The sequence below is a fragment of the Spermophilus citellus genome, assembly GCF_964194105.1.
Source record: "Spermophilus citellus genome assembly, chromosome: 9".
NCBI lineage: Eukaryota > Metazoa > Chordata > Mammalia > Rodentia > Sciuridae > Spermophilus > Spermophilus citellus.
Genome location: NC_138191.1, coordinates 65,135,047 through 65,155,760, shown reverse-complemented (window position 1 = coordinate 65,155,760; position 20,714 = coordinate 65,135,047). Strand labels below are relative to the sequence as shown.

At 32.8% G+C, this 20,714-nt stretch overlaps 1 protein-coding gene across 1 annotated transcript in view; it reads right to left on the bottom strand.

Moving 5' to 3' along the window:
• The window catches only part of LOC308655524 (rho GTPase-activating protein 29-like), a gene marked incomplete at both ends in the record, with an annotated part of 46,549 nt that extends 28,235 nt beyond the window's left edge, over positions 1 to 18,314 (bottom strand). Inside the window, 11 exon segments of the mRNA XM_081305604.1 lie at positions 1,246 to 1,383; positions 1,722 to 1,910; positions 2,096 to 2,176; positions 2,277 to 2,387; positions 2,798 to 2,862; positions 4,533 to 4,670; positions 4,952 to 5,000; positions 7,694 to 7,751; positions 8,064 to 8,160; positions 13,276 to 13,410; positions 18,158 to 18,314. Coding sequence (XP_081161730.1) covers positions 1,246 to 1,383; positions 1,722 to 1,910; positions 2,096 to 2,176; positions 2,277 to 2,387; positions 2,798 to 2,862; positions 4,533 to 4,670; positions 4,952 to 5,000; positions 7,694 to 7,751; positions 8,064 to 8,160; positions 13,276 to 13,410; positions 18,158 to 18,314 — 1,218 coding nt within the window.
• Between the last annotated feature and the right edge of the window lie 2,400 nt (positions 18,315 to 20,714).

The window sequence follows — 20,714 nt, the reverse complement described above, 5'->3', positions numbered from 1 at the left end:
TAATGGACTACCACTCAGCAATACAAAGAAATGGACTACTGATACATGAATAACATTGATGAATCTCAAAGGCATTAGGCTATGCAAAAACCTATTTCCAAAGGTTACCTACTATATGATTACATATATATGACATTCTGGAAGACTTATGATAGTAATGAGATGGAGAACACAACAGTACTTGCTAGAGGTTAGGGCAAGGTGGAGAGTTTGAGTAAAAAGGTATAGCATGAAATAACTTTTTTTCTGGCACTGGGGATTGAACACACCAGGATCTTTCTTGAGCATGCTAGGCAGAGATTCTACCACTGAGCTATATACTTTCTAAGCCCATTTATTTTGAGTTAGGTTCTCATTAAGTTGCCCAGGCTAGCCTTGAGCTTGGAGATTCTCCTGGCTCAACCTTCTGAGTTGTTGGTATGGCAGGTGTGTGTGTGGGTGTGTGTGTGTGGGTGTGTGTGTGTGTGTGTGTGTGTGTGTGTGTGTGTGTGTTTTAAACTGGGGATTGAAACCAGGAGCACTTTACCACTGAGCTACATCACCGGCCTTTTTATTTTGAGACAGCTTCTCATTAAGTTGCTTAGGACCTCGATAAGTTTCCCAGGCTGGCCTTGAACTTGCTATCCTTCTGCCTCAGCCTCCTGAGTCACTGGGATTACAGTTACACAATACAGTGCCCAGCAAAATAATATCTTTGAAGTGATGAAATTGTTTCAAATCTTGACCATGGTGATGATTACACAAATTTATATGTATGTTAAAACTTATAAACTGTACACCAAGAAAGTTTTGGATATGTAAATATTTAAAAAAAAACATTTTAAAGAGGTAATGAAAACAAATGCAGCCTGAATGCTTTGTCTTCAAATATGTCACTGGATTCAATTTTAACATTTAGTTTATTCAAATTTTGAAGAATAGATCTCTCTTCTGTCACTCAGCTGACAGAAGTTGCAAGTTAAAATCAAATTTATCAACCAAGGCAAAAAGACAATGATTTAGAGGCAACTTCAAACTCTCACAGTTCAGTTTTAACCAAGCAAATCATGAATCTAGGGGACATGGAAGGGAGACAGATCAAAAATAAATCAAATTATGTCACTAATGAAAATTGAAAGCCAATCTTCAAATATGTTCTATTCTCAAATCATAAGAATCAACTTACCAGGCATCCCTCTCCCTTCTGCAGATAAGAAGACTTTTTTCTCCCCTCTTGCCTTCAAAAATACTGAAGAAATCACTTACAGCTTTAAGGATAAGATCACACTGGAAAACAAGTGTCCTGAGTTGTGTTAAAATTTCTCTTTTGGTGTTTTCTAGATCATTTTGCCTTTTTTCAACATTTGTTACACAAACTTTGTAGAGTTTATTTGCTGCTTTTACCTTCAGGAATATCAGAGAAAAAAGCAAAAAATAACACTGACCACCAGAATTTATATTTTAAAATATATACTTATTGTAGAAAAGTTGAATTTAAATAACTGAGAAGCCTTTTATTCATGAAAATTTTGAAACAGTCTCCACCAGCATCACTGGGGAACTTGTTAGAAATAGGTTATTTGGATCTCACCCTTGACCTACTCAATCCTCAACTTTAAGGTGGGCCAAGCAGGCTGCTTGAATAAGCCTCCTAGATAATTCCAACACATATTACAAGTTTAAACTCAAACCCTTTGCATATTATTGCTAATTGAGCTTTCAAATAACAAAAAAAATATTACTTTTTGAAGTGCTTCTGCTTCCAATCTTCGATTTTTGTCTAGTTGCTTGTTGGGATTTTTTGCTAATCCACCACATGAGCACTGATGCTCCTTCTCTGCACAAAACACAGAATATTTTGCTTTTTCATATTCATCTTGACGTTGCATGCATAACAATTTTGCCTTTTTGAGAGCAGTTTCTGTTTTGAGCTATACAGAAAAGAGTATATTAAACATAGAATTTGAAAGAAACCCTACTATACAAGTTTCTTTAGCAATTCAGGAAGATAGTTAAGCAGTACTGTAGAAAACTAGAGTAAGGTTAATGGTTATATAATATAGATGATTTTTAGATGCTCACAAATAGGTACATGAAACTCCAGTAAAATACTAACCATTTTATTTTGTTCCTGTTTCCAAAGTTCCTTTATTTCTTTCCTTTGCTTTTCTATTTTATTTTTCCTCCCCAGTAGAGGCTGTCAAGGATATTTTTTAAAAAAGACAAAGAAAAAGGTTGTTATCTAAAGATATGCTACTTTTTTAAAAATCATGCATTATATAAATAAATTAATTTTATCTGTAAAATTCATTGGCTTGGAGAGCTGCAATTATTTGTTCTAAAAGGAGACTATTCTTTACGTCATTAAGAAGAACACTGGTAAACACAGACTGTAGTGGCATAAACTCCTAGAATTTAAAATTAAGAAGTAAATTATACAATAGAATTGGCACTAGAATTCCAAATGCACACATTATTCTTAAAACAGAGAAACTTAAGTTGAGATTTTTTCTCCCAGAAAAATGACTATTCATGAATACGTTTATAAGAAAAATACTAAAGAAAGTTAATTTCAATCATAAATTAGAAAATTAGCAGCCATCATGATAATCAATATTTGTATACAATTGTGAATTTCCTAGTTTTTTCATAATTCACAGCCATATAAATTTAAAAGTATTTTATTTGTCTTTAAAAAGACTAGCAATTAAGTTCTTTCCTCTAGTAACTGAAATTTTCTGAATTTACAAGGTACTATTTGGAAGTCATCTGACTAGTCACTTGTAAATAGAACCCTAGAAATTCACAGAACACTTACCTCTAGTCCAATGTTAGTTGTGGTTGCTTCTGACAACTTTACAATATTTCTGGTGGATTCCAATTCTGAAAAGATTAGAAAAGGTATCAGAAAGCAAAATTAACTAATTTTTCCACTCCATACTCTATTTGTAATTCCCCAATTGAAAAGATTACAAGCTGGGAATGATGGTGTATGCCTGTAATCCCAGCAGCTCGGGAGGCTGAGGCAGGAGGATTTCCAAATTCAAATCCAACTTCAGCAATTTAGGAAGGTCCTAAGCAACTTAGCAAGATCCTGACTCAAAGTATTAAAAAGGGGAGCTGGGGTTGTGGCTCAGTGGTAGAGCACTTGCCTAGCATGAGTGTGCCACTGGGTTCAATACTCAGCACCACATAGAAAAATAAATAAATGAAATAAACTTATTATGTACAACTAAAATATTTTTTAAATAATAAATAAATAAATTAAAAGGGGCTGGGAATGAGGCTCAGTGGTTGAGTATCTCTGGGTTCAATCCCTGGTGCCCCCCAAAAATAAGAAGAGAAAAAGTGATGACATATACTAATGAATGCATCTTGATAAAATGCAGCCATTCTTAACATTTTTTTAAAGTTTTGATGGACACAGTATCTTTATTTTATTTGTTTTTGTTTTTATTTTTTTTATGTGGTGCCAGGAATTGTACCCAGTGTTTCACACATACTAGGCATATACCACTGAGCCATAACCTCGGCCCCTCATTTTTATTTTTTTTAATTTTTTTTTTTTTAAAGAGAGAGTGAGAGAGGAGAGAGTGAGAGAGAGAGAGAATTTTTAATATTTATTTTTTTCAGTTCTCGGCAGACACAACATCTTTGTTGGTATGTGGTGCTGAGGATCGAACCCGGACCGCATGCATGCCAGGCGAGCGCGCTACCGCTTGAGCCACATCCCCAGCCCCCCTCATTTTTAATTTTAAGTGTTCATCAGAATCAACTGGGAAAGTTTTTCAAAATACACTGGACTAGACTTCAGCTCTCTGAGAAATGGAACCTAGGCCTTTGTACTGTCCCTTTTTAAAGCTATTGGAGAGATTCTAATTAACATTCCCTATTAAAAACAAATTATATAATGGAAAGAACACAGGCTTTGCTAGATTCTATTTTCTTCCAATTATGCTATATGACTGAATCTGCTATATGACCTTAGGAAAATCACTTGTTTGTCTTATCTGTAAATGCAGCTAAGAATTCTTGTTTTGCCTACTTCCCACAGTTTTGTAGGACTAAATGAGATAATGCCTAGGAAAACATTTTTTTCAGCTGTAAAACTCTAGGCTAATATTAGCTATTAAGGGGTTTCTTCGAGCTGGGAATGTAGCTCAGTTGTGGTAGAGTATAGTGTGCTTACCTAGCCTACCTGATGTGCTGGGCTCAATCCCCAGCATGGGGGGACAGGGGAATGTTTCATTTCAGCTTTTGCTGTCTTCTGCTTAAACATCTATTATTGCTTTTATCTCCTTTTACCATATTATCTGACTATATTTCTTTTCATCCACTAGAATATGACTTCTAGATCTAGTGGTCAACCCATAGTAAATATTGAACAAGTATATCTAGTGTAAGAAATGTTTCAGGAAGAGAAAATGAATAATGATTTTATTACAATGAAACAACTAATCTGTAATCATAATATTTATAGTCTATAGAAAATATCATAAACAATTTAGTTCTTACACTCCAAAGTTAATCAGATGCTCCAAAAGAAAACTCACCCAAGTTAAGCTTTTGTTCAATCCATGAAACTATGTTTTTTGTATATTTTGACCATGTTTTAGCATATGAGAAAGCCAATTCAATACAGTCAGTGTCTTTTAATAGCACATTGTCTAATTCTATAGGAGAAAAATTTCCTGAAAATAAAAATATCAGAGTAAGTATTTGTTAAGTATGGTCTATAATAATTTTAAGGCAAGCAGAATTCAGACAAATTTATAACTATAGGACACAACATAAACATAAAATGGCCTCAAATTACAATATATTTTTATCTTTATATGTCATTTTGCACTAAAAATGAGTACCCTAGGTACATTAGGTTACATTAATCAAGAAGATATTAAGTAATCTAAAACACTCATTGAAAGAAACTGCAAAATTTTTTGACAAAAATTATAAGTACATTGAGTATTACCTTGTTCATTGGATGGCTTGACTGAGTCCACAGAAATGTTTTCAAAAGACTTTGCAACATGGAAGAAAACAAATTTAAGATTAGTGCAAAAGACAACAAATCTCTTCTTCAGAAAATTTTTACCCCAATTCATTACTTTGATATAATTCCCACTAAAGAATTTCAAGTATTTAAAAACTTTTAAAGAGCCTGAGAAGTCTGTTTAAATACAAGAACATTTATATTTTCTAAGAATTATATGGAATTTTTGCCCAGCAGTTCTTAAGATCCAAGAATAAACAATCTCATTATTTACTAACAGCATTAGTTAACATAAATGAATCTATGCAAAACTTTAAATGTTGCATATCTCCCAAATATTAGGAAGTCAAAGAAGTCATCTAAATATATTGCTATCTAAACAGAAGATATAGAAGAAGTGATCTAAATAGATTGTTATCTAAATAGAAGATATAGATCTATCCAGCCATCTTTTACCATTTTATTATATGATAAGCATATTCTTGAAAGTTTATTAGGTACTTTAGCACAGAACTTTCTGTAAAGATGCAAATATTTTATAATGTAATATCCTATATGGTAGCTATTAACTACCATATAGTTATACCATATACCATTGTAGCTACTTACTTGAACATTTTAAAAGTATCTAATAGACTAAGAAGATGTGACTAGTGGCTACCAGTAGCAGGGCTAGAAAGCAACATCTATCAAAATTGTTAAATCTTAAACACATTTGATCTACTTGGTTGGGCAATACAAGGCATATAGGGATTCAATGCAAAAGGGATCAAAAAGACCTAGGTCTGAAGTCCAGCTCTGTTTTTCTCTCTATGACATAGGGTTACACATTTAAACTCACCTAAGGTTAGTTTGCCCTTCTGTAAAAAGAGGATAAGAACACTATATTCATAAGGCTGTTTTAAGAATTAAGATGATGTAATGTTATTAGCACAGTAGAGAGAACATAGTAAGCACTATTAAAATGAATTGCAGCTATTATTTTTAAAGTGTATTTTTCAAAAACCTTCATCAAAAAAGTAATGTTATTATTAGGATTATATCATGAGCTTTTTAATCTTAATCTCTAGGGAAAATTAAAAATTTAAAAAGGAAAAACAAGGAATAACATTTTTTAAAAAGGGGAAAAGTATTTTTCTATTAAAGGTCAGTATAGTATGTGTCTAAAGAAGCAGGAATAGGAAATACAATTCATATCTAAAATTTAAATTGGGCACAGCTCTGCTACACATATAAACTGTTTTATTACCTTCTGAAGAATCAGTTACAATTTTAAAAGGTAAAATTGAGGAAAAAACTGAAAAAACAGTAAAATATTTAACAATTTTAAGACTCTTCCTTATTCTCCGTTTATCAATGAGTGATTGTAGAAATAGTCCTAATTTTTTTGCAATATTATAATACATGTTCCAAATACCTTAAGTAGTCATGTTCATATTTTGTCTCATTTTAAGAAAGATCTTAAGGTTTTCTTTTTGGGGGGTTGCCAGTACCAGCGATTGAACCTGGGGTACTCAACCACTGAGACAGATCCCCAGCTTTTTTAGTTTTTATTTAATTTTATTTTTTGGTACTGAGGGTTAAACTCAGGGGCACTGAACCCCAGCCCTTTTTTGTATTTTATTTATATAAGGGTCTCACTGAGTTATTTAGGGCCTTGCTAAGTTGCTGAGGCTCGCTTGAACTCACAATCCTCCTGCCTCACGAGCCACTGGGATTACAGGCATGTGCCAACTGCACTCAGCAGCCCTTTTTATTTTTTATTTTATTTTGATACATATTCTTGCTAAATTACTGAGGCTGGCTTTGAAGTTGTGCTCCTCCTGCCTCAGCCTCCTGAATTGCTGGGATCACAGGCATGTGCCACTACACTAGCTTAAGTTTTTATATTATTCTGATATAATACGAGTACCTGGTACATTTGTTGAAATCCTTTTTGGATCTGATCAATCTTTTTTTTTTTTTTTTTGGTAACAGGGGTGCTTAACTACTGAGCCATATCTCCAGTCCTTTTTTAAATTTTCAGACATGGTCTCACTAATGGATCTGATCATTCTTAACAGGAATTATCAACACATGTCTCTGAGGGAGTATGTTTAAATATGATTAAGTGAAAAAAATAATGAGTAAACTTAAAATATTCCTACTATTATAAATCTTTAAGGCAACATTCTCCATACATTCCAGACATTTTATTATTCCAAAGAAATTTTTCTTCCAATTAGAAATCATAACCCCAAACCTAGGGATGCTGGTAGGGAGAATTAAGATAAACAGGGTTAACAAGTATTTCCTAGCCAAAAGAAACAAACAAACAAAAAATTGTATGGTATGTGAGATTACCACCCTCCTTACTTTATCCATTTTTCTTTTTTTTTTCAAGTTTTACCAGTCTCAAGGTCTATGGCAAAGTCAGTAGGGGAAAAAAGGTTAAAAATCCCTTCTAATATTTCAGATCTATATCATATGGATTCATTTTATGTTATAAAATATCAGGCATACTCTTTTAACAGTTCAGTCCACTTAAAAAGTATTACTAAATTACTGCTTCAGAAACTCATCATATTATCAGATTTTAAATGAATTGGTCTGGTTTTCATGCCATAATGTGGTAATTTATAAACTTCGCTATGAAAGTAATTCTGAGATTAAGATTAGGAAATAAATTAAATACTTAGTTAAAAACATTAAAGGTTTCACTTTCACATAAACTTAGCCTACCTTATTTTCCCGAGAAACAGGCAGTCTGTGTACGTGTCCCATAAGGAAGTTTGCAAAGCTATCCAGGGAGGTTAAAAAAAAAAGGCATACCATTATGCTTCTTTGTCACATGCTTTACAATCATGTATTCTAGGACAATCTGTCTTAAGTAAGAACCTGAGAACTTGCAAATGAACTTGCAAGTGAAGGTTGCTTCTAAATAGCTATAAAGACACCTCCAAATACATCAATATAGCAATATGAAATATGGCTTTTTCAAAGTTGTGATAGTATGTTACAATAGTTAATACTTTACTTTCTATGGCTTCTACACCCAATGTACTCGAACACACTTCAGCCAAGTACATTTAAATGTCAGTCCTCTACTTACATATCCCCAAAGGTAAATGTCAAAGTTTCAACAGAAGAAAATACTTCTTGGAATAGATTATTTTTGTTGTCTTCATTAACTTCTGTAAAATTCACAGCTATAAGGAAAGGTTGGTTACAATAAATGATGGAGAAAATATTCGAAACTAGATTCATACAAAATCATTTAGTACTTTAAAAATTTACCATTACTTCATTAAAAGATTCAGAAACTGAAAGGGTTAATATACAAAACCAATAGGATATTCAGTTATTTATTAAGAAAATCATAAAATATCAGTTTGCATGAAAGTAGTTGGCATTCCAAACTCCCTACTCCATGATTTACATAATTTTACACATGTAAAAAGTGACTTAATGTGAAATCAATCTGTCTTGGAGTTGGAGTCCGTTACACCAGACCTCTTCATGAAGAATGTTCTGCACTGCTTTCTCTTGCTTACTGTTTTCTGGTGTTTTAAAAAACTGTTGAAGACATTGTGGCTCATGGAAATCAATAGGAAGCACATATTTACTATGAACCACCAATAAGTAAAATTTTATATGCATATATGTATAAAATCTATATAATACAACATATCACATTTTTTTAAAATCCAGTTCTTTATAGAGAATTTAAATTCATATTTATTCATAATATTATTGTTCATAATAGGATCTTGGGATCTGAGATCTATGTTAATTGACATATAGCTGTCTTTTTTTAATAATAGAGACTTTTTTATTTTTTAATGCAAATCATGAAACAACTAAAAGGGTTTCTTTTAACTTCTGTACGCACTCTTGATAAAAGCCAAAACACAATTTACTAAGACAAAATCTGAAGATGGAATTGGCTTTTTTCCTTGAAGTAAATAAACCATGCTACTCAGGCTGGTAATAAGGAGCAAATGATTCCTTATTACCCACCCTCTCTAGTATACTACCAATAAGGTGCAGGTAGAGAAACCATGTGGAGAAGAAGCCATCCTCTGCTTTACCAATCATTTTAAATATTGAATGAGGAGTCTTAAAAACAAAGTCAGCCCCATCCCCAAAGATTCAGATTTGAGAAGTCTGTAGTAGCGGGGCTCAGGGGGGCATGTCTATACTCCCAGTGCCTTCAAAGGCTAAGGTGGGAGGATCCTGAGTTCAAAGCCAGACTCAAAAACTGAGTGAAGTCATAAACAACTTAGTGAGACCCTGTCTCTAACTAAAATATGAAAAAGGGCTGGGGATCTGGCTCAGTGGTTAAGTACCTCTGGGTTCAATCCCTGGTACAATTAAAAACAACAACAAAAAAAGGTCTGGAGTTAAGGCACAGATATTTTTCCAAAAGCTCTCACAAGTGATTCTAATATGCAAACAGAGTTGAAAAGCAAGTACCACTAGATTTGGATGAATTAAACCTTTAGCCTATAAACTCCATGAGATTACAATCAGATTTTACATGTATAAGTCTTCGCAGATTGGGGTGGGGGCGGGGTGTCCACACAGTTCATCACATTCTTCTAAATATCCCTAATACCAACAAAAAGAAAAACTAAGAATCATTGCAAATCATTTTTAAAACACTCTTAAGACTTCTGTTCTGAACAAGAAACAGGTTATAATTATGCCTGAAATAACTAAAAAAAACTATATAAAATTTAAGAAGCAACATTTTTCAAGACCCTATATAATTGGACAATAAAAGACAGTAATCCCTGACAGACAAGAAACACCATGGTAACTTACAACTGCCTGACTTTACTGTCTAATATTACATAGTATGGATTCACAAGCAAAGGAAATTACAGGGGGCAGTGAGGCGGGGAGTCACAGATGGATACAACCTTGTTTTATAATTATGAAGGAGTCAGGTCATCAAGAGGACCTAACAATTCTATACATTTATGCATCCAATAAACAGAGCTTCAAAATGCATGAAGCAAAGATAGCCAGAGATTTCAATAGCCCTCCCTGCAACTGACAGAACACACAGATGGAAAATGAGTGAGAGTAGGAAGAGCTGAATGATACTGTCGACCACCTTGACAAGACGGACAACTATAGAGCACTCCAACTACTGACAGCAAACACAAGTTCTTTTCAAATGAATATTTACCAATGGGAATATAAACAAGGAGAGAAATGAATTACAGTAGATGGGGTAGAGAGAGAAGATGGGAGGGGAGGGGAGGGGGGATAGTAGGGGATAGGAAAGGTAGCAGAATACAACAATTACTAATAGGGCAGTATGTAAAATTGTGGATGTGTAACCGACATGATTCTGCAATCTGCATTTGGGGTAAAATTGGGGTTTCATAACCCACTTCAATCTAATGTATGAAGTATGATATGTCAAGAGCTTTGTAAAGTTGTGAACAACCAATAAAAAAAATGAATATTTACCAACACAGGCCTTATTATAGACCATAAAACATGTCTCACACTGAGTTTGAAAGTATTCATATCAGACAAAACACGTTCTGCAACTACCTGGAATTAAAACAAGAATAAATAATAGTAGTGCTCTGTGAAATTCCCAAATACTTGAAAATTAAATCTCAAACTTCTAAATAACCCATGTGTCAAAAAAGAAGAGAAATTAGAAAGTATTTTGAACCAAATGAGAATGAAAATAAAAGACCAAAATTTGTGAAAGAGGAGGTAGAGGATTATCATGGGAGTAAGCATTATCATGACCATAATGACGTTTTCACAGGAATGTGCATTTGTCAGAATTTAACAATACATGCATGTATTTGCTTGTATATGTATAGCATATCTCTGGAAAGATGCACAAGAAAGCAGAAGTAGTTATTATTTATCTAGGGAAAGATATGGGTAGGCAAAGAGGTTTAGGTAAAAAAATTCATTGGTGAATACCCTCTTACACAATTTGCATTTAATTGTGTGTATGAACTGCATATTGAAAGAATCAAGTTTGAAGAATAGAAAGAAAACATGAAACTTCTATAATCTTAGGGGTACAATTAAGGTTTATTTTTCTGCTTGCCAATTTATAAATGTATCGCAAAATACAGATCATGAAAAACATAAATAAAGGGTCTTTTTCTATTACATATTAAAATTTTCCTAAATAAATGAAAATATAACTACTAAATGCAGCATAAATTCCTGAGTTCTGAAAATGTCTTTTTCTGCTTCAAAAATAGCCTGTATCTCTCTTACCACATTGCAAATATTTTGTCAGACTGAACTTCCTGCTTGGAAACAGAAGGAGATGAAGGAAATACAAATCATTACTATAATGAATGGAGGAAAACTAAGAATTTTTCTTTTAAAGTTATGACAAGGTAAATTTTATATTTACAATAACAAGTAAGAGGAATTAAAGATTTCAATTTCTCATGTCTTATGCATAGGAAATGGATGCATTTCATGCATTCAGAACTGAGGAACACAAACATTATATACAACAGATTCTGAAGGTATTCTGTATTGTGGGGTGGGTTGTTTGTTTTTGTTTGGGCAGTCTGACAAATTTGAAAAATGCATTTGGTGGGTAAGAACTCTAAACAAGTCAACTGTTTAGGTCACTGTTGTTTATTTAAAATATAATCAGGGGGTTAAGACTAAATGATCTTCATACTTCTACAGCTTTTTTATCCTACCATATAAGAGTTTTTCTTAACAGTTCTCTCTGAAATAAGCATAACAAAAATGTACATTTACAGGTTTTTGCAAAGATTGAAGTATGCAAAGCACTTAGATTGCTTGGCACAGAACAGACATTTAAAAATGGCTTCCACCTATATCTTGCCTTTTCAGGTTTTGAAAACTAAATTGTCATTAAATCAAAGAATTAAATAAGCTCTGATCTCCATTTTGCAGACCACTGAATATTTTGCATTTATAATATCAATATATTTTTAGGGGGCTTCAACATTAGGAGCAGGGACAGGGAAGAAGGTTTTATTTAAAAACATGTAAACCTACCTCCAAAGAGAACAGTTTTTAAAGTTTTCTAGTCTCACAAATTCTTGCTGAAAGAATAAATTTCACAAGTAATCTTCCTCTTTTAAGTTTCACCCAATGCAAAAGTAAAACAGTAACAATCCCAAGTGTAAAGACAGTCACCGTGGGAAATCATATTCAAAAGATTACTTTACCTCAAAGATAAAAGAATCTCCAAGGCAACTGAGAGACCATTCTCTTATCTGTTTCTGGATTGTGGACACCAACCACAGGCACTCCTTCCCCATGACGTCCTGACTACACACAGTAGCCACTGACAATTATTGAACTAGGCCACTATTTCCAGGCATGGAAGTTTACTCTCTAGACACAAATTTCCCTAAGTAGAGTTAAATAGCACGTGTAAACAATCTATTTAAAAACAAATCTGGTTACTAAGCACATTTTTAAAAGCCACACGAGAAATTACCCATTTTTCCCACTTAAAATTATCTACCACCTATACATCAATTCCCAAGTCCACACTTTCCATCTCCAGACTTCTCCATAATCCCTAATATGTTCAACTGGTTTTGTCAGTTCACATCTTTCCCCTCTAGATGACAATCAACAACCTACCACTACCACATCCCAGTTTCTGCCTTAGTTCAGACCTTCAATTCTTATCTTGCCCATTACTTCTAATAGTCTCCTAATTGATCTAAATACTCCCTCTTCACTCTCAATTCTTATATGTTGCAGCCCAGAATCATTTTAACGATTTTGAGTGATAAGCCATTTCAGTGGAGAGTCCCAATTCTTGACTGTTTTAGCACATATATGCTATGTGAGAGCTCACACTCATATACATATATCAGTTAAACTTATTTTACAATTTTAGTTTCATTTCAAATCATAAAATAAGTCTTGTTCTTGTTCTCCACTTGGTTCCTTTTACAAACTGGAATCGCTACAACTGAACGTTTTCTAACACCACTCTTTCTCACATAACAAAGACACCTGTACACTAACAAACTACCTCAATATATCATGAACTCATTCATAAAGTTCAAATTTTAAACATCAGTTGTTTAGTTTAAGTTAGAAGTTTTACAGTGTTCACTAACAAGTTAAATTTTCATTTTTAAGAGGAAGAAAGCTGTAGGTATGAGTTAGTGGAAGTATTTAAATATCCAAGTATATATAACTCTTTACTGATACACCTCATACAAATGCCATTAGAGGAGATGGTTATACAGTCACTATGAACAAAAGTGTCTCACTGGATACTTTTTGTACCAAGCAACCCATTTTTAACATATCATCCTTACCTTTCACTTTTGCAGCAAGCATTTCTGCAGCATGTTGTATATCAACAGAATTGAGGTTCTGATGCTTATTAATTACAGACGTTAAAACATCGAGAAGTTCATCCAGATGTATATCAATGACTTCTTTAAAGCAATCTTAAAAAAGGAAAAAAATTGTATCAAAAAAAAAAACGTTCTGGAAGTCTAAGCTACAAAAGATCACATAAAATACATTTCAAGTGAATGTCATTAGAAAGCATTCCACAATTGTTGCCTACTATATGTCCGCTTCTATTTCTACTACTGCAGTTATGTTGCCTTCAGAAAATTCTTGGTCATTTTAAATCATTAATGATTTCAAAGACAATTATGATCAATTTAGTGCTACTTTTTTCAGTTTTTCTCTGTCTACATATGCTCTCCATATTTTCCTTGAAATAACCATATAAAGTATTTTCTGTCTTACAGTTTTTACTATCATATAGTTAATATATATGGTAACAATGTTAAAAGCTCTAAAAAGTTTGATATAATTGCATAACTAATATGTTTTAAAATATATGTTCAGTTTCCACATTAGAATTCTTTTTTTTTTCCTCATGACCTGTGCTTTTTATTAACTTTTTAGTCTTAGGACCAACCTTTTCATTTATCAATATCCCATCATTTTAAGCTATCTTAGGTACGATATACCTGCTTATATTTATCAAAACTCATACTGAACAATGAGTTCTGGGTTGCAAAAGAGGATCTATTTTTTGCACTTGTCTATAAGTCTTTGTCCACAAGTTAAACAAAAACATACACAAATGCTACTAGAATCAATTCTTTCCATTAAGGAATTATCAGTTATTGGAAGCAGTATCTCTCAAGCTATATGGAAAGACCATCATTTGTCCTGCATATTTTAAAACTGCAATATAAATTATGTATGATCATTTGCATAGATTTTTAATGAATTTTTGTGCTTTTCAGAAAAATTTAATCAGTTGCTAATGATGAAAAATTCAGTGAACCATTTTAAATTTTCCAGATTTCTGTCTACTCTAAAAAATGCAAGAATGTATTATATCAGGCCTACTATCTTCCTCAGCAGCTGGAGCAAAGCAGTGCTACCCTCTTAGATGTGCACATTTCCCAGGACCCACTAGTCTAATCCTAGCGTCCTGTGCTCATTTATTCCACCCCTGCCAGAGGGATACAGATAAGAGTTTTATAGCCCCTGAAAATTAAGTGATCATATAATTTGTCCAAACCAAAATACTTTAGTGAGTAAAAAGGAGGATGCTCTTCATAATCATGCTAACATAACAGGCATATTCTGGATTATCATCCCAGGCAAACCAGTATGTATTATCAACCTATCTTTAAGGCTCTGAAGTAATCTTCAGAAGTTTGAAAAAATAACCATCTTAAACATAGTAGTATGCTATGATTCTCCTTTCCTTGACCTTACATTGCATTACCATTTAATAATGGTTAATATTTATTTAAGTGCTCAATATATGATAGACACTCTTAAACATGCTTAAAAGATATATTGTCCCATTTAATGTTCATGATCCTATAAGCTATAAAACCCCAAATTCTCCATTGTGCAGATTTATTAAACTGTAGAGCCATAATTTAAAGTCAGCACACATAATTCCAGAATCCATGCTCTTAATGTTATACTGCCTCCCTACTGAAACAGTTCAGCTTAAAAACCAAAAATATTTTTTAAATGTGGTATTATAATTAAATGTATATTCGTGTTTTGCAGAAATGTTGAAAGATAATCATTAAACAAATTATTCATTTTTCAGAAATGTTAAGACACCAAAATGAAATATTATCTATAGCATAAAAAATAAAAAATATTCCAACATAATCCATAATATATTCAATTTATTAACAGCACTATCAAGAGTGAAATAAATGTGTTTATAGTGTGGAATAAATGTGCAAGGGGCAGGGGTGCTGGGCAGACAAGATAAAGAGCTGGGCATATCAGGGCAAAGAGAATTCAGAGAGAAGCAACAAAGAGTGGTCCACGTAGTGCTAGAAGCAAGAGAGAAAACAGTGCCTTCCAGGAAAAAATCTGATTCATTCATCTATCAAATTTTATTGACAGGGGAAAATTAAAGAAGAAACAAACCAGGAGATTAAGTGATGGTTTAATTAACTCTGGAAAGTAGACTAAATGAGTAAGACTAAAGGCAAAGGAAATACTCTTGAGTTCTGTACTCCAATTGGTTTATAACTGACACCATTATAGATGTACACTGGAACTGAACAAGTGAATAAATGGATAACATGGTGGAAGCCAGACATCTCACTATTAGAGTGGAATTTAGAAATAAAACAAATAGGAGATTATAATAATCCAAGTAGTGATGGATCAAAGTTGGAAACTTCAGTAAGAACTGATATTCGATTTGATATAAATGGTTACATATAGAAATATTTATGGATATGTGTGTATAAACACATGGATAAGCATAGACGTATGTATTTCTTTGCTGTCAGCTAAGAGGGTCTAAAAGAATGACACCCCAGTAGCAACAAGTATACCTAGCACACAGGTCTTGGTTCCTGAACCATTCTCCAATAAAAGGCATCAGAACTCCTTGGAGAAATGACTAATTGTAGGGCAGGGGCAGAAAATATACAAGCTGAAGTCAAAAGCATCATGTAATTCCAGAAAGAAAGGAATAAAGAGGGAACAAGGAGGGGAGGGCATGGAGAAGTATCAGGGGAACAAAATCTATCAAATTATGCTATGTCCATGTATGAATATACCACAATGGATCCTGCTTATAATGTACTAATTGAAGTAATAATAATAATAATAATAATAATAATAAAAGATTAGTAGAGTCAGCAGATCAGGAGGAGGAGGGGAAGGAAAAGAGGGGTGCAGGAGAATAAGAGTGGTCAATGATGTTATGTGCATGTACAAATATGGCATAATGAATCCCCACCATTATGTTTAGTTATAATGCATCAATAAAATTTTTTTTAAGTTAGAAGGGTATGTTCAAAGGTGTATAAAAGTCACCTGAAAAGGTTCCCTCTGTCCAAAGCTGGAATAATTGGAGCAATAAATAGTATTTGACTTTATATCTATGGTATAAAATAAGCATCCATACATTCATGTTGAAATAAATGACTGAATAAATTAATAAATTGAGAAGAAACAAACCTCTTGTGTAAAATACTAAATGCTTTATGTAGATAACTTTGCCCTCAGAGAGGTATGCATAGTGATTTCTTCCAAAGAGTACCCTATTCGTGGGAGGATAAAAACAGTAATTTCACTGTGCAAGGGTTGATGAAGACCACATAAAACAATTGATCAAGGTTAACAACAATGACAAATCATGTTAGTAGCAAGCGCCCTTGAGATGATGTGATGAAAAAAAAAAAAAACACTTTACATCTGTAATCTCTCCCCTACTGTTTTACAACCTCAGTCTAATCATGAGAACACCAGAAAATTCTAACCAAAGGGCATGTGACGTAATATCTAGCCAGTACTCCTTGAAACTTTCCTCACCAAAAATGAGGAAAGTCCAAGAAACTTAAGAGCCAAGGAGAACCTAAGGAGATATGACAATTAAATGTACTGTAATAGGTTCCTAAAAGACAAAAAAAAGGACATTTGGGGAAATCTATAAAATTTTAATAAACTATAAACTTTGCTCAATAATAAGGTAGCATTATTCTTGTTTACTGTCAAATATTGGTTCATTAATTCTTATAAAAATAAGGCAAACTGCGCATAGGCTTATATGGGAACTCCATACACTTTCTCAATTTTTCTGTATCTAAAACTGTTCCAGAAAAACGAAGTCTGCTTTAAAAGTGAAATACAAGCTGGTCAAAGATTTTAGGAATTTTATGTATAGCTGGAATTTTCCCCATAAACCTAATTTTTAAAAATCATTTATAATTTTTAATCCTTAGGGTAAATTTGAATATGCAGCTTAATGAATTATATTAACTAAAAAAACAACTATTTGATAATTGTGGGTGTTAAGTTTACTTAGTTAAGCCAATATAGCACAGTGGTTAAAAAGTACAGCCTTTGGAACCAGACTCCCTGACTTCAAATTCTGCCTCCATGGCTGAGAAACTTGGGCAAGTTACTTAATCTCTCTGTGCCTAACTTTCCTCACCTATAAAGAGAAGACAGTGAGGGGATGGAGTTGTGGCTCAGCAGTAGAACCTTAGCTTTGCAAGTGTGAGGCACTGGGTTCGATCCTAGCATCACATAAAAACAAATAAAGGAATTGAGTCCATACACAACTTAAAGAGAGAGAGAGAGAGAGAGAGAGAAGACAAAAAGGGTTACTTCATAGAGTTGTTAGAGTAAATAAGTTAAAATACATAAAGCACTTAGAACAGTGGCTGGAACATAGTAAGCCCTCTATCAACATTTGCAGTTCCTATTATCTTAAGCAACAGAAGATATAGGTTACAAAGTTTGGCTCTGAAACAGAATCCAGCATTGAAATAAAAGAAACTTTTGGGAAAATAATACAATTTGATAGTTAAAAAAAAAAAAAATCTGTAAAACACTCCAGACTTTCAATGTTATCCCAGTTTTACACCGACAAGTCTCTTCTTTATACTAGGAAGCTAGTCTATGATAATATTTCTGGCTATTTACCAAAACCAAGGTTGAGTGATGATCATCACAGAGAATTGTACTGGATTCTTTTTTTTTTTTTTTAATATTTATTTCTTAGTTCTCGGCGGACACAACATCTTTGTAGGTATGTGGTGCTGAGGATCGAACTCGGGCCGCAGGCATGCCAGGCGAGCGCGCTACCACCTGAGCCACATTCCCAGCCCCTGTACTGGATTCTTTTTGAAACCTAATCTATGGTAGTGCTAAATACTCTCCAAAGGCCCACACTGGTTCTCAGCATGGCACTACTGGAAGGTGGTGGAATCTTTAGAAGGAAGGCCTGCATCACTGGAGATATGTCCTTAAAGGAGACTGTGGGATCCCGGTCCATTCCCTTTCTCCTCTCCTCTCCTCTTTTGTTCTGTAGCTCGACTTGTTCTACCATGCACTCCCACAATCATATGCTGCCTCTCCACAGGCCCCAAACCGTGGGGGTGTTAATTGATAATAGACTATGAATCAAAATAAACTTTTCTTTATAAATTATCTATTTTGTTTAATGACCCAATGCTGATTAATAGTCTTCAAAAAGAAAATAGTCATTCCTAATATTGACAATAAAATCAACAGATATTAATATACTTGAGGAATACTCAAGAATATATTGTTTTATTTTGAAGTCTCACCAAAAGAGATTGATTTTAAATGATTGTCAATAACCACCACCAATACTCAAAATCAGTATAATATTAAGTAAGAACTACAAAATACTAATGACCTAAATGTCTAAATAAACCAGGGTAATAAATTCTAGCCTTCTCAGAGTCAAGGAAATCAAATATACAGACATTAATATATTTTATATATTTTGAAATTATTAAATATTTTTAAACTTTCTGTTTTAATGTCCAGTATAGTAGCCAATATGTAATAGATACAAAATACACAAATGAAAACTCTTTGGGACCCTCAGTAATTTTTTTAACAAGTGTCATGAGAATCCCTGCTATAAGTTTTCTTAAAAATAATTGCAAAACACTCTAATAACTGTCAGCAAAAAATACTAACTCCCCCTTTTCCTACAAGAAGTCTTCATAAAAAGATATTAAATTTGTTCCAAAACAATTTACTAAAAAAAAATTACTTAGTTTTTTTAGAAACATGTTTCAGAAAGACTAATAAATTGCATCATAAAATAAATAATTCCAATTCCTATGATTAAACATATTTCTGAAGCCTATATAAATCAACCACAATGAACAGGTCAACTAAATAAAATGTTAATCACAGATTCATAAACTTTCCTATAAATTTGGGCAGAAGGGTCAATAACTAGATTATCAGTATATCCTGGTAATACTTTTAGCAAGCCCTCAACTATCTGTGCCATAAAAAGTAAAAAAATAATTTTTTTTTAAAAATACAAAGGTTCTGTTTTTACCAAATATTCTTTTCCCCATAGAATTAAGTTCTCTTCAATGAAGCAAAATGCCTCTAAATTAAATCTATAACTTAAAAAAAGTTTCAAAGAATGTAAAAAGCTTGTTCACCAGCACTAAATATTCCCTACCCTGCCCCCATAAAATAAAATAAACAGTCACACAACTGAGTAAAGCAAGAGGCAGTAACTGTTCTTTCCCAATACTGAATAAAGTGACTGCTTGGTGTGTTAGAAGACAGAAGACTTAAAAATAACTGCACTAAAAATAACTAACTGACTAATAAGTAACTGACTTAAAAATAGCTAAGAAATCTTTGATCTACTAATTCCTTGAAATGACAATATACAAAACTCTTGGCTTCTCTGATCTTAGTCATCATCAGTAAGAGAGAATTGGTAAGAATATTTGTTTTACCTTATGTTGTGAACATCAAATAAATTAATAGAAATGAATTGCTTATAGTCTTAATATACAAATAATGATTATTATTAGTAAATATGTAAGCCATCCAAACTAAGTATTTTTGAAAACGAATATGCCTCAGGTATATTCAGTAACAAACATATTTATAGGCAAATCTCAATGTTTTAGTTAATGAAAAAGGTACATTAAAGTTCCAATTTCATTTTATATGTGAAATCTAAATAAATTACTTGGAAATAATATAGTCATTAAGCATATATTTTATAAAAATACTTCTATACCTGTCAATTTATAGTATTTAATTTTGTTCTATAATTAAGACAGGGTAATTTTTAAAGCTATAGTGGCCACACTGTAAATGTAATAAAGCTTAATTAATACTACAAAGGTATTAAAGATATGAATATAATAAAATTCAACCAAAGTCTTAACACCAATTATCTAGAACAATAAAAAAGTATACCAATGTTTATCCCTTGTAAGATGGTAATCTGACTTTTAATTATTGTTTTGCCTATTTGAGCCATTTATTTTCTGCTTCATTCAGCTTATCAAGTGAAAACAGATCGGCCAACTCTGTTGTCTGGTTCTCATGTATTAACACAATACCACATTGTTTATATTGCAAACATTTTGTGGAAATATTTAAGTAAATAAAATTTAAAAATACATTTTCCTCTATTAAAAAAATACTGACAATAATTTTAAAATCAGTCTTGTTAATTCTGCTTAATCTAACTGGGGAGAGGAATGAAAAGACCAAGGAGGAAAAAAGCATCAGAACTCATCACTAGGAAACTCCTATTTTTTTGCTATAATAATTTTTGAATTTATAGGAAATGAAACCTGAGGAATAGCAGCTTATTCCAGTTACCTAGGGACTGTAAAAACAACAACTGGTGACACTTTAAAACACTTGCTCTAAACACATTTATTACCACAAAAATCCAGTGATGTACATAACTGTTATCTCCTTTTAA